This window comes from Podarcis gaigeae (assembly GCF_964106915.1).
Source record: "Podarcis gaigeae genome assembly, chromosome: 6".
Taxonomy (NCBI): domain Eukaryota; kingdom Metazoa; phylum Chordata; class Lepidosauria; order Squamata; family Lacertidae; genus Podarcis; species Podarcis gaigeae.
The window spans coordinates 2,498,701-2,512,653 of record NC_139682.1 but is presented as its reverse complement, the minus strand read 5'-3'; the positions used below and the strand labels follow the sequence as shown (position 1 = coordinate 2,512,653).

The following is a 13,953-nucleotide window of genomic DNA, read 5'->3' as shown; positions in this document are numbered from 1 at the left end:
TGCTGTTTTTTGTGTTGAATATATGCTGTATGGTAATGTGCGGACCTAATAGGTATCTAAAGTCATTTGCACATAAAAAATATGTATTTTATCTAAGTAATTTACGATATGATAATCTTTATTGTCATTGTCCCATACAGAACAACGAAATTGAAAAAATCTACACCATTCAAAAACCAACAAGTCTGCTATCCCATCTATCCCAACCTGGTTAGCCCCCTAAAAACTCTGATACCCCATAATTAAATACAATATACTCCCACAGAGACTAGCTTACACTGCGTTTAAAACCAAAATTGCATTTGGATAGAAGCTCTTTCTCAGGCGGCTAGTCCTAGTCTTTATAAGGTGGGGGATGCTCATCTGCCATGTATGATCTGGTTGATATTCCTGCATCACAGGGGGTAATAATAATAATAATAATAATAATAATAATAATAATAATAATTTATTATTTATACTCCGCCCATCTGGCTGGGTTTCCCCAGTCACTCTGGCCGGCTTCCAACAAAATATTAAAATACAATAATCTATTAAACATTAAAAGCTTCCCTAAACAGGGCTGCCTTCAGATGTCTTCTAAAAGTCTGGTAGTTGTTTTTCTCTTTGACATCTGGTGGGAGGGCGTTCCACAGGGCGGGCACCACCACCGAGAAGGCCCTCTGCCTGGTTCCTTGTAACTTGGCTTCTCGCAGCGAGGGAACCACCAGAAGGCCCTCAGAGCTGGACCTCCGGGTCTCTTCCAACTCCATGATTTTATGATAGGACCCTTGACACACACCCCTTTGGCACTTTCCACAGCAAGGCAATCCTGCTTCTGCCCTGAGAACGGCTGGATTCTCTGACTAATGCAATGCAAAGAAAGAAAATTTGCATATGTTTTCTTAGATTGCAAAATGTCTTCAGCTAGCTAGGCAAATGGCCAACCAACTATGTAGGGCAGCCTCCCTTTCACCACTGGAAGTTGTGCTCAGACTCTAATTTTCCCTCAGGGATATATCACTAGGGGCAAGTTCTAAGCTTCTCTCAAAACCTTGGTCTATTTTCCGTGGCCATTAGGGACTGGAAACTGGCTAAAAATAACACCAGGCTGAGATTTCCCGAGGCGCTGACTTTTGCAGCCAGTACCAAAATCCAGTGTCTAGTGTGCGTGTTCTGCTTTGGCTTATGGGTTGTGATTTGGGTTGTGATTTGTGGGTGCTCAGATTAGGTGCTTCTCTCGCAGGGACGTTTGGGCAGGCGGTGTGGAGGCTGGAATTGCAGTCCATGATGACGGCAGAAGTGCCTGAGGACATCCGCCGAACAGGCTCCCTGCAGACCCTGAAGGTCCTGAACGAAGGCCGGCAGCCCCACTGGGAGTGAGTAAACAGAGGCGGACGCCTTTTCTTGGCCCTGCAGTGGAGGGGCCCCTTTGCTGCAATCTTGCACCTGCAGCACGGAAAATAGTGCCCCCCACGAGCGCTATGGAGAACACAGCATCTAGTTGCTGCTAGAAACAGCATCCCCTCCAACATTTCTCCAATGAAAAAAGGGACATCCTAAGGAAAAGCGAGACTTTCCAGGATCAAATTGTGGGAAGCTTGGGACTTCCGGTCCGCTGCCAAGGGAAATGGCAGCGAGCTCCGTGTCGTCCTATTAAGGAAGGACACGGTCCAGGCTGTCAGAGCTTTGGGGATGAGTACCAGGGCTAGGCGCCCCCCCCCAATCCCCACGGAATATTGGGGACTCCGGAGGTCCAGTGGAGCATTGGTAACTTGCCGTAATCTGACCTCCTGGCTGCCGGTGCTGCGTCGGGAACGAAGAGGCTTGAGTCCGCTCACAGCTCTAACGCACCCTGCAGCTGAAGCCACACACCGCGACCGTAAGCGACGGATTTTCCAATTAAGAGGTAAAGGTAAAGGGACTCCTGACCATTAGGTCCAGTCGTGGCTGACTCTGGGGTTGCGGTGCTCATCTCGCTTTACTGGCCAAGGGAGCTGGGGTACAGCTTCCAGGTCATGTGGCCAGCATGACTAAGCCGCTTCTAGTGAACCAGAGCAGCGCACGGAAACGCCGTTTACCTTCCCACCGGAGCGGTACCTATTTATCTACTTGCACTTTGACGTGCTTTCGAACTGCTAGGTTGGCAGGAGCAGGGACCGAGCAATGGGAGCTCACCCCGTCACGGGGATTCGAACCGCTGACCTTCTGATCGGCAAGACCTAGGCTCTGTGGTTTAACCCACAACGCCACCCTCGCCCCATTTTTAAGAGGTACAAACTGAAAGTTACATTACCTAAACGTAACCCGAGGGTCCACCGTAACAAGAAGTTTACTCACATTTCAGTCCAAGATTTGATTCCTGAAAGGCAGGCTTTACTTGGTAGTTACATCAAGAAGCAGTGTGAGTTCATCTCATACAGTAGGGATACTGAACTCATGTGCTGCTGGCTGAGAGCCAGCAGACAGCAAAATTACATTAAGAGAATACAAGATGGCTGCAGGAGAGCATCATGGCAGCAAGAGAGAGAACAAGATAACTTCAAGACGACAAGAAGACAAAACTGCAAGACTAAACTAGACTGAACTGAGAAAGCGGCTTCGTGACCTGGCTTTTTTATGGAGTCAGCCCGGCCTATGCCCAACTCCCAGGTCACATGAAGGGAATGTTGCATTTGACTGTACCAATGGATCACATCCCACACAAATCAGAAAGCAGGATGGGTTCTGGAAAATAGGGACACTTGGAGGGTCTGGGATTAACAGTTAAAGGCCTGGCTGAAGAGGAATGTTTTCCCCTGGTGCCTAAAGACAGGTAACAAAGGTGTCAGAGCACCCCACAAATGAGGAGCCACCACAGAAAAGGCCCTGTTCTGGTGCTGCCACCGAGGGACCTCTCACAGAGGCGCATGGAGAAGGTGCTTGTTTGCATGCACCAGGGTCATTATTTCTCTCCCCCCCCCCTGCCCCGTTCCTGCTTGCAGGAGCACCCGCAACATCGTGCAGACGCTGAGCCAGCAGAGGAGGCAGCAGTCCATGCTGATGGATTTCCTGCACGTCAAGTCGTCCCACGACGCTGCCAGCAAGATGCAGGAAATGATGCATAAAGAGACGCGAATCATCCAGATCACAGACGAGCAAATTGAGGCCTCTTATCAGCAGTGGGAAGAGTTTGGGAAGCTGGTGAGGAAGATCTCTTGCTTCTTGGCGGGGTGGGGTGGGTCATCTGCTGTCTCAAAAGTGACCAGAGCGCATGGGAGAGGGCAGAGTACCTGTTTGTCCTGTTCCAGAACCGAGGTGCCTGCAACGCGATGGGTCAGTTGGCGGAATCCACGCCTATCTCTCAGTCGGGTTGTCAGTGGCATCGCTAGAAGGCGCCACAATAGCATCCGAGTGGCTTGAGCATTTTAATTTCAAATATTCTGATTATTTCCACTTTTAGTTAAGTTTTTATATTTATTTACTTGATGGGGGCAGCAGCTGCCCCCCTTTCCCCCTGGCTTCGCCCAGCCAATGAGCGCTAGAACGTCAGTCAGTGCCATCTACCCACTGAAACTTGCAACTAACAGGACTCGATGGGGCTTCCAGATGAAGGCCTTGATGTGACAGAACTAAAGAGTTGGAAGGGGCCCCTGGGGGTCATCTAGACCAACCCCCTGCAATGCAGGATTCACAACTACAGCACCCATGGCAGGTTTGTCTAAATCTTTGTTTAAAACCTTCGAATGAAGCCTACCACCCTCTGAGGGAATCTGTTGCACTGCCAAACAGTTCTTGTGGTCAGAAGGTTATTCTATATATTTTTTTGCAAATCATTTTTTTTAATTGATACTGTACTATACTGAAATGTTTAGATGTTTCTTTGATTGCCCTTGGATCTTCCTGCCACACTTGCCATCCACACTTGCCACGCCAGGGTGGCACGTCACACCCTTTGAGAACCGCTGCTCTATGGTAGTAACCCTTTCGTGCAGTAATGGGACTTAAGCACGTTGGTTATCTGACGCTGGCTATCTCGCAGAAAGGAGATTCCAGCCCAAGCGTTAGGAAGAACTTTCTGACGCTACAAGTTATTCAACAGCGGAACGTACTCGCTTGGAATAATAATAATAATATTAATAAATAAAATTTTATTTATATTCTGCCCTCCCCAGCCGAAGCCGGGCTCAGAGCGGCTAACAACAATAAAAGTAACACAGTTTACATAAAATCACAATCAATTAATTGAAATGCATTCTAAAATCAATTCATTCTAAAATCAATTCAAAAGGTGGAAGGTGGTGGGCTCTCCTCCGTCGGCATTTTCAAAGCAGAGGTTGGATAGTCACCTGTCAGGGATGCTTTAGTTGTCGCTCCTGCATTGCCAGGGTTGGGCTGGATGGCCTTTGGGTTCCCTTCCAACTCTGCGGTTTTATGGCTCCAAGGCATGTAGGGCAGGGCAGGGATGGGAAAGGCAGGTGGGACCATTGGGTAGCTCAGGGGGGGGGGGGGAGCCAGAGGCAGGGGAAGGGAGGAGGGCCCAGCTAAGCGACTTCTCTGGCTTAAATCCCTCGGTGAGCGCAGAAGAGCGATATCCTGGGCAGCGCCTACAAGCAGAAGTTTCCGCGCCCCGTCTTGAAGCAGCTCCCGGAAATGAAGGCCTACGTAGCCCACAAGGACCAGGTAAGTGAGCTAGCTCCAGGAGAAGATGAGAGTCGGCGGGGCGAAGGGGTGGTGGGGAGCTCACATAACCCCATGCCCTCCAACATGTCTCTGATGAAAATAGCGACGTCCTAAAGAAAAAGGCATATGGTTCAAGCTATAGTTTTCCCAGTAGTAATAATAATAATTTAATAATAATTTATTATTTGTACCCCGCCCATCTGGCTGGGTTTCCCCAGCCACTCTGGGCGGCTTCCATAGAAACCAAAAATACACTAAAATATTACACATTAAAAACTTCCCTGAGCAGGGCTGCCTTAAGATGTCTTCTGAATGTCACATAGTTGTTTATCTCTTTGACATCTGGTGGGAGGGCGTTCCACAGGCCGGGCGCCACTACCGAGAAGGCCCTCTGCCTGGTTCCCTGTAGCTTTGCTTCTCGCAATGAGGGAACCGCCAGAAGGCCCTCGGCGTTGGACCTCAGCGTCCGGGCAGAACGATGCGGGTCGAGAGGCTCCTTTAGGTATACTGGGCCGAGGCCGTTTAGGGCTTTAAAGGTCAACACCAGCACTTTGAATTGTGCTTGGAAACGTACTGGGAGCCAATGTAGGTCTTTCAAGACCGGTGTTATGTGGTCTCGGCGGCTGCCCCCAGTAACCAGTCTAGCTGCCGCATTCTGGATTAGTTGTAGTTTCCGAGTCACCTTCAAAGGTAGCCCCTCGTAGAGTGCATTGCAGTAGTCCAAGCGGGAGATTTCCCAACCTTGTGCCTCCAGCTGTTTTTGAACTACAACTCCCATCATCCCTGACTAGCAAGACCAGTGGCAAGGGATGATGGGAATTGTAGTCCAAAAACAGCTGGAGGCACAAGGTTGGGAAACACTGAACTAGAGCATGCACCACTCTGGCGATACAGTCCGCGGGCAGGTAGGGTCTCAGCCTGCGTACCAGGTGGAGTTGGTAGACAGCTGCCCTGTATACAGAATTGACCTGAGCCTCCATGGACAGCTGTGAGTCCAAAATGACGTGATGTACGGAAGTGAGAGCTGGATCATAAAGAAGGCTGATCATTGAAGAATGGATGCTTTTGAATTCTGGTGCTGGAGGAGACTCTTGAGAGTCCCATGGACTGCAAGAAGACCAAACCTCTCCATTCTGAAGGAAATCAGCCCTGAGTGCTCACTGGAAGGACAGATCCTGAAGCTGAGGCTCCAATATTTTGGCCACCTCATGAGAAGAGAAGATTCCCTGGAAAAGACCCTGATGTTGGGAAAGATGGAGGGAACAAGGAGAAGGGGACGACAGAGGACGAGATGGTGGGACAGGGTTCTCAAAGCTACCAGCATGTGTTTGACCAAACTGCGGGAGGCTGTGGAAGACAGGGGGGCCTGGCGTCACGAAGAGTCAGACACGACTAAACAACAACAACAATGGCTTCTCATTCTTCGCAGGGGGTATCTGCATTCCACCTGAAAGTCAGTGAGCTGTGATTGCAGATTGATATGCCGGTTTGATGCTCTGGTCCCCTTCCACAATTCCGCATTACTGTTTCCTTTGTTGCTTAACCTGCTGTTTCCCATACTTGCACTATTTATTTCCCAAGCACGGAAATGGGTAAACTCTGCAGAAAAGGTTCAATTTGCTTTGAGTGACCCTAATAGCTTTGTGGCAGATAAAGTGGCTGTTTATGCACTGGCAGCCAAAAAGAAAGAAAGAAAGGAAGGAAGGAAGGAAGGAAGGAAGGAAGGAAGGAAGGAAGGAAGGGATGAGGAATGGGACAGTTGGATAATACAGGGTGATTTATAATGAAGTATACAGTTTCAACGCACTATAAAAAAAGAAGACTGTAATATATCTTATGTTACCTGTAACAGAATTGTAGGGAAATGTTTAAAGTTGTTTTTTTTAGAAACAGTCACAGATGTTCTATGTGTGCAGCCTTTGTCACATGACACACATCGAATCAGTAATCCATTTCTGCCCAAACACGACTCACCCTATGCATTGATTTTCCTGGACTTCATAGAATTGCAGTGCAAACGCTATTGATGACTTCTTCCAATATACATGGTCGTCCAGGACTTCTAAGTTTGCACAAACAGCCCGTAGTTTCAAACTTCTTATGCCAATCCTAGATACATTTTCTGCTTGGAGGTTTTCCCCCCAAATCGCGATCTAAAATGTCGTCACACAACAGTTACAGATTTCGTTTTGATAAATTCAAGAACACAAAATTCCCTGTGCACTGCAGACGCAGCCATTTTGCCTGACTAGTCACGTGACACATGCGCTACCGCCTACGTCACTTCCCTCAGTAGCGGAACACAAATTTATGAGTACATCTCCCTCATGGTTTACAGTTGTGGTCCATGTCATCGCCTGTTACTGTCTTACAGCATCTGGAAACTGTATACTTCATTATGAATCACCCTGTATTACCATAAGTTGCTTCAGAGATTCTGAGGTTTAACCAGAAGCTGAGCTAGGTTTGAGCTTGTTGATGACAACCCTGCTTCCACCCCCTCATATTACTGATGAATATATATATATATATATATATATATATATATATATATATATGCAGGTTTTGGTGTCCTCGGGTGTCTTCCCGTGTAAAAGTTGGAAGACACCCGAGGACACCAAAACCTGCATTCCTGTACCCGTGAAAATCTACGAAAGCAAATATATATATATATATATATATATATATATATATATATATATCAGTAATTATATTATTTAATAATAATAATGATAATTTGTATTTATTTATATCCTGCCCTCCCCAGCCAAAGCTGGGCTCAGAGTAGCTAACAACAGTAAAAATAGCACAGTTTACATAAAATCACAGTCAATTAATTGAAATACATTCTAATCAATTCAGAGGCCTGGCGGAACAGCTCTGTCTTGCAGTCCCTGCAGCAAGATGTCAAGTCCTGCAGGGCCCTAGTCTCTTGTGGCAGAGCGTCCCACCAGATCGGGGCCACGGCCGAAAAAGCCCTGACTCTGGTTGAGGCCAGCCTAACCTCCCTGTGGCCCAGGACCTCCAAGATGTTTTTGTTTGAAGACTGTAAGGTCCTCCGTGGGACATACCAGGAGAGGCGGTCCCGTAGGTACGAGGCTCCTAATTGTAAGTTTTTAGGTTGCTGTACTGCAAAATTGCAATGAAATCTGTTATGTAGTGAAGTTTCACCCTGGGCCAGCAGGGGGATACTGTAGATAGTTTTCACTCAGGTCCACGTCAGTTATTTTAGGCGGGAAACTCTGGGTTGTTGTTGCTACAATGTTGACAGCCGGCTGCCTATAAAAGCAGGCTGGCTGAGCTGTTTGCTGTTCAGTTCTGTCCAGCTTACAAAGTAAAGAGCTGCTCTGGAGAAATCGTGTGTCGTCTGTTCTGTTCGCCCACAACTTAACACTGGTGATGAGGATGGGATTGATGGACATCAGAGCACAGCCAGATGCAGCCACCTCTGAGCAGAGCTGAATCACTGAGCTGAATCACTGAGCAAAATCACTGAACAGAACCAATTCAGAGCTGACTGTTCTGGCTAGAGCACGGTGTTCCATCCATCGCCTCCATGTCGGCATCGGAACCATGGCTTCACTTGTGCCTCTACCGCCGTTTGCGCCAGCCTCTGAATCATGGAACTCCTACCTCGCTTGGTTCGACTGCTACCTCCAAGCCAACGAGCTGACACAAGTATCACAGGAGCGTAAGCGGGGCCTATTCCTCAGCCTCTGTTGGCCTGAGGTGTTTGAGACGGCCCGAGCATTTTGCGCCTGAAGCAGTCCAGGCAACACCATGGGACACAATCCAAGAGAAGCTCAGCAACCACTACGCACCAAAGCCGTCCAAGATTGCTGCCCGCCATGCGTTCTACCACCGGAACCAGGCAGAGGGGGAGTCAATCAACAACTACACCACCGCCCTGCAACAGGCTGCAATGCACTGAGAGTTCCGAGACTTAGATGATGCCCTGATGGATCGAATTGTCTGCGGGGTCCGGGACATCCATCTGCAATGGCGTCTCCTTGCCAAGCCAGACCTCACGCCACAGAAAGCCATTGAGGAGGCTGTGGCCTCAGAAGCTGCTGAACGCTTCGCCCAGGAGATCCGCAAGTCCAGCAGCCCACGTCTTGCTAGGAAGCCAGTTCCAGTGCATCATGAAGAGGCCAGCAGTGATGGCATCCTTCAGTGAAGACGATGACGTGCACCAGACAAAGCGGGAGCGCAGGAAGTTCCAACAGAAGTCCAAGGGCCAACCGGAATGTGCCGGCTGCGGAGGCAACCATTCCCGTGCCAAGTGTCGATTCAGAGACGCCATCTGTAGGAAGTGTTCCAGAAGGGGCCACATCGCTAAGGTCTGCCGATCGGCTCCGTCTGACACCCCCCCTTCACCGATTCGCAAGTCCAAGTCTTCACTCCAGTCTGCCAAGGAAAGCTGTTTCACTCTCACCAACTGCCACTGCCCGTCTGGAACCACGATTGGCCAAACTGACTAGCCTACGCGACGCAAGCTGAACGTCACGGTGCTCATTGAAGGAGCTCCATGTGACATGGAGATTGACACCGGGTCTGCCCTGTCCATCGTGTTTTGGAGCACCATCAAAAGACTGGTACCCAGAGTGTCCAAAAGGCAACTCGACTCTCACCGCGTACACCTGAGAGACTACCAGGGAAACGACATTCCCGTGGTAGGCGTTGGCCGGTTCCGGATCGCCTTCAAGGATTTTTCGGGCCTGCTCCGGTTGGTGGTGGTCAAAGGTCAGCGGCCAAGCCTCCTAGGGCTAGACTGGTTTGATGCCCTCAGCCTGGAAGTCACCGGCATCAACTGCATCTCTAACGCAGAGACTGAGGGTCTGGTCAAAGACTTTGCCGAGGTTTTTGATGGCACCTTGGGGAAATATACAGGAACGCCCATCTCCTTTAGCCTTGATCCACAAGTCGCCCCCATCAAGCTAAAGCCACGCCGGGTTCCCTTTGCTCTCAAGGCTAAGGTGGACGAACAACTGGACAAGCTGATTGCCCAAGGAGTTTTGGAGCCGGTTGACCACGCCAAGTAGGAAACCCCCATCGTCATGCCTGTCAAGCCAGACAGGTCGGTGAGAATCTGCGCTGACTACAAGTGCACGATCAACAAGGCACTTCAGCAGCATGCTTATCCGGTTCCTGTTGTCCAACACCTGCTGCATTCCCTGAGTGAGGGTAAGGTCTTCGCTAAGCTGGACCTTGCCCAAGCCTATCAACAACTGCCTGTCGATGATGCCACTGCTGAAGCCCAGACCTGCTGCATTCCCTGGGTGAGGGTAAGGTCTTCACTAAGCTGGACCTTGCCCAAGCCTATCAACAACTGCCCATCGATGATGCCACTGCTGAAGCCCAGATGATCGTCACCCACCGGGGGGCATTCCGTTGCCGCCGGTTGCAGTTCGGGGTGAGTGTGGCTCCTGGCATCTTCCAAAGCCTTATGGAGCGTCTCCTGCAAGGGCTTCCGGGCGTGGTACCATATTTTGATGACGTCTTGGTGTCCGCAGACTCACACCAGCAGCTGTTCGAGTGCCTCCATGCCGTGCTGACCAGGTTCCAAGAGGCCGGGCTCAAGGTAAAGAGAGAGAAGTGCCAGATCGCCGTTCCACAGGTAGAGTTCCTGGGCTATCTTATCGATGCCTCCGGCCTTCACCCGACCACATCCAAGATCCGCGCTATCCAGCAGGCCCCCACCCCAAAGAACAAGACGGAGTTGCAGGCGTTCCTGGGGCTGCTGAACTTTTATAACATGTTCCTGCCCCACAAAGCCACAGTGGCTGAGCCTCTTCACCGACTCCTTAGCACAAAGACGCCTTGGGCCTGGGGTCATCGGGAGACGGCGGCCTTCAACGCGGTCAAGGCTCTCCTTTCATCAGACAGTGTGCTGGTACAGTACAGTGAATCCAGGCCACTGGTCCTTGCCTGCGATGCCTCACCTTTTGGCATCGGCGCTGTCCTTAGTCACCGTTTTCCAGACGGAAGAGAAGCACCGCTCGCCTACTTTTCCAGGACGCTATCTCCGACGGAACGGAATTAAAGCCAGCTCGACAAGGAGGCACTGGCATTTGTGGCTGAAGTGAAGAGGTTCCATGAATACCTCTATGGCTGGACTTTTGACCTCATCACTGACCACAAGCCACTCCTGGGACTCCTTGCCAGTGATCGTCCAACTCCACCGGTCCTCTCGCCACGCATGCTGCGATGGACTGTTTTCCTGGCTGTCTACCACTACCGGCTCGTCCATCGCCCGGGGAAATCGATGGGCCATGCTGACGCCCTCAGCCGTTGCCCTCTTCCAGTGTTTGTGGAAGACCCGGCTCCTGCTTCATCACTCCTCCTGATTGAGGATCTTCCGGCAGCGCCTGTATCGGCTGCCACTGTGGCCTCCGCGTCTGCCCAGGATCGCACCATCAGCCGGGTGCTCAACTGGGTGTGGAGGGGGTGGCCACAAGGGCCTTTTGCATCGGAGTTCCAGCCCTTCGCAACCAGACAACATGAACTCTCAGCTCATCGCGGCTGTATGCTGTGGGGAGACCGCGTCGTGATTCCCCAGGGACTCCGTCAGCACATCCTGGAGGCTCTGCACGTTGGCCACCCGGGAATTGTCAAAATGAAGGCGTTGGCTCGGTGTTACGTCTGGTGGCCTAATATGGACGATGCCATCACTGCCTGGGTGTCCGCCTGTCAAGCGTGCCAAGAGTCAAGTAAGGGACACACCGGCAAGTAAGGGACACACCTGGGAGATGCCAAAGACACCCTGGTCGAGGGTGCACATCGATCTGGCTGGCCCCTTTCACGGCCGGACCTTTATGGTAGCGGTGGACGCCTATTCCAAATGGCTGGAGGTGGCCCTCATGCCCTCCACCACTACCGAGGCTGTCATCCGGGTGCTGCGAGGCCTGTTTGCAACGCATGGGTGTCCTGATGTCCTTGTCTCCGACAACGGACCACAGTTCACGTCAGGCACTTTCGAGTGGTATCTTTTGGGACTGGGCATCCGCCATGCCCTAACAGCACCCTTTCATCCATCCAGCAACAGGCAAGCGGAAGGAATGGTGCGCTCGGCAAAAGAGGCACTGGCGTGCCTGGACCGGGGAGACTGGCACGAGCGGGTCACTGAATACTTGTTCGTACAACACACCACCCCTCATGCAGCCACAGGGCGCAGTCCTGCTGAACTGCTTATGGGCAGCCGCCTCAGGTCACCGCTCGACCGGCTGCACCTGGAATTTGCAGTGGCCGAACCCCCAGGCTGTGCCAACGCACCACGGTCGTTTGTTCCAGGAAACCAGGTCTTTGCCCGGAACTATGTGGGGGACATTCCTTGGGTGCCAGCCACAGTAGTGGGAGTCACTGGACCTCGCTCGTACCAGGTGGCACTCGAAGACGGACGCTTGTGGCGCCGGCACATAGACCAGCTTAGGCGCAGGGTTGGGGACTTGGACACTACCGAGGTGCCCCCAACTGCGCTTGCGGCTCCAGAAGAGACACGTACAGATGGCGAGGCCCCACCTACACCTCCCTCGCAAACTGCCAGCGTGGAGCCGAACCAAGCCACTTCAGAGGGTCTGCCAGACTTACCACAGACTCAGACCTCTCCACTTGTGGAGGCTCCACCCACAGCAGCGGATCCAGGGAATTTGGTTTCAATGCCACCAACGCTTTTATGCCTAATTGAACCATTACGTGTAGTCCTGTATATAAGGAAACCATTACGATTGTAACTAACGCCTTATCTCGGTGGGGAGGGGTGTTATGTAGTGAAGTTTCACCCTGGGCCAGCAGGGGGATACTGTAGATAGTTTTCACTCAGGTCCACGTCAGTTATTTTAGGCGGGAAACTCTGGGTTGTTGTTGATACAATGTTGACAGCCGGCTGCCTACAAAAGCAGGCCGGCTGAGCTGTTTGCTGTTCAGTTCTGTCCAGCTTACAAGTAAAGAGCTGCTCTGGAGAAATCGCTGTGTCTTCTGCTATGTTCGCCCACAACTTAACAAAATCGTTATGGCCTTTGGCTCGTGCAAAAATAAACTGATTGGATTTTTAAAAACAAAGAATGAAATAAAAAGAAGGGCAGAAAACACTTGTTGTTGTTTAGTCATTTAGTCGTGTCCGACTCTTCGTGACCCCATGGACCAGAGCACACCAGGCACTCTTGTCTTCCACTGTCTCCCGAAGTTTGGTCAAACTCATGTTCATAGCTTCGAGAACACTGTCCAGCCATCTCGTCCTCTGTCACCCCCTTCTCCTTGTGCCCTCTATCTTTCCCAACATTAGGGTCTCTTCCACGGACTCTTCTCTTCTCATGAGGTGGCCAAAGTCTTGGAGCCTCAGCTTCAGGATCTGTCCTTCCAGTGAGTACTCAGGGCTGATTTCCTTCAGAATGGAGAGGTTTGATCTTCTTGCAGTCCATGGGACTCTCAAGAGTCTCTTCCAGCACCAGAATTCAAAAGCATCCATTCTTCAATGATCACCCTTCTTGATGGTCCAGATCTCACTTCCATACATCACTACTGGGAAGACCATAGCTTTTACTGTATGGACCTTTGTTGGCAAGGTGATGTCTCTACTTTGGGCCAAAACGGGGTTGGAGATCCACAGGGCTCTCTTGGGCTCCCTGACTGAGTCCTACTCTCTTGGCTCCCTACAGCCTCGTATCTACCGCTGCATCCAGTACACAGACCTCCAGCCCATGTTCCAGGCGTACACCCCGGACCTGGTGACCGAGTCCCTGCAGACCCAGGCCGCGATAGAGCACCGGGCAACCCGGAGAGCCAAGCGCTGGGCAACCCTCAAAGGCGTCGTCAAGCCCACCCTCAAGAGCTTCCTGTTGCGCAAGCGAGTTATGGAGCCCAAGGAATGAGTTGCGGCGAGCGCTCCAAGGTGCAAGGCAGCAGCTTTCTCGTCCCAAGGGCCGCTGTTGGCTTGGGGGGGTCTGGGAGTGATTCGAGGCCCTCTCCAGTCTTCAGCTCCCCCCGATTTCCAGATCCTCCTAGAAGCTGGCATTGGATGTGTCCGACCCTTCAAAATAAACAATTTGTTGGAAATTTGTGGCTTGTTCTTTTCCCTGTGAGGTATGGGGTGATGAGCTTTCTGCAATGGAGAGTTCTGGTGACAAACAGATGATACGCTTCGATATAGAAGGCTGTGGAGCATGTCCCAGGCAGGGGGGTGCGGTGGGGGCAGATTGCCCCAGGTATCTTTGCTGAGGGGGGTGACATTGGCGCACCGCCCCCCGTGACTTCCAAGCTTACCCTAAGCTGTCAAAACGACCCCAAGTTGTGAAAATGTCCGCCATAATAATAATA

General features: G+C 51.1%; 1 protein-coding gene across 2 annotated transcripts in view; it reads left to right on the top strand.

The window, feature by feature from the left end:
• Positions 1 to 13,692, top strand: part of EFCAB8 (EF-hand calcium binding domain 8) — a 65,054-nt gene extending 51,362 nt beyond the window's left edge. For both annotated transcript variants that reach the window (XM_083744121.1, XM_083744122.1), the window contains 4 exons: positions 1,226 to 1,358; positions 2,964 to 3,162; positions 4,543 to 4,641; positions 13,296 to 13,692. In XM_083744121.1, coding sequence (XP_083600247.1) covers positions 1,226 to 1,358; positions 2,964 to 3,162; positions 4,543 to 4,641; positions 13,296 to 13,508 — 644 coding nt within the window. In that variant the 3' untranslated portion in view covers positions 13,509 to 13,692. The remainder of the gene's footprint in view (positions 1 to 1,225; positions 1,359 to 2,963; positions 3,163 to 4,542; positions 4,642 to 13,295) is intronic.
• The last annotated feature ends 261 nt before the right edge of the window (positions 13,693 to 13,953 follow it).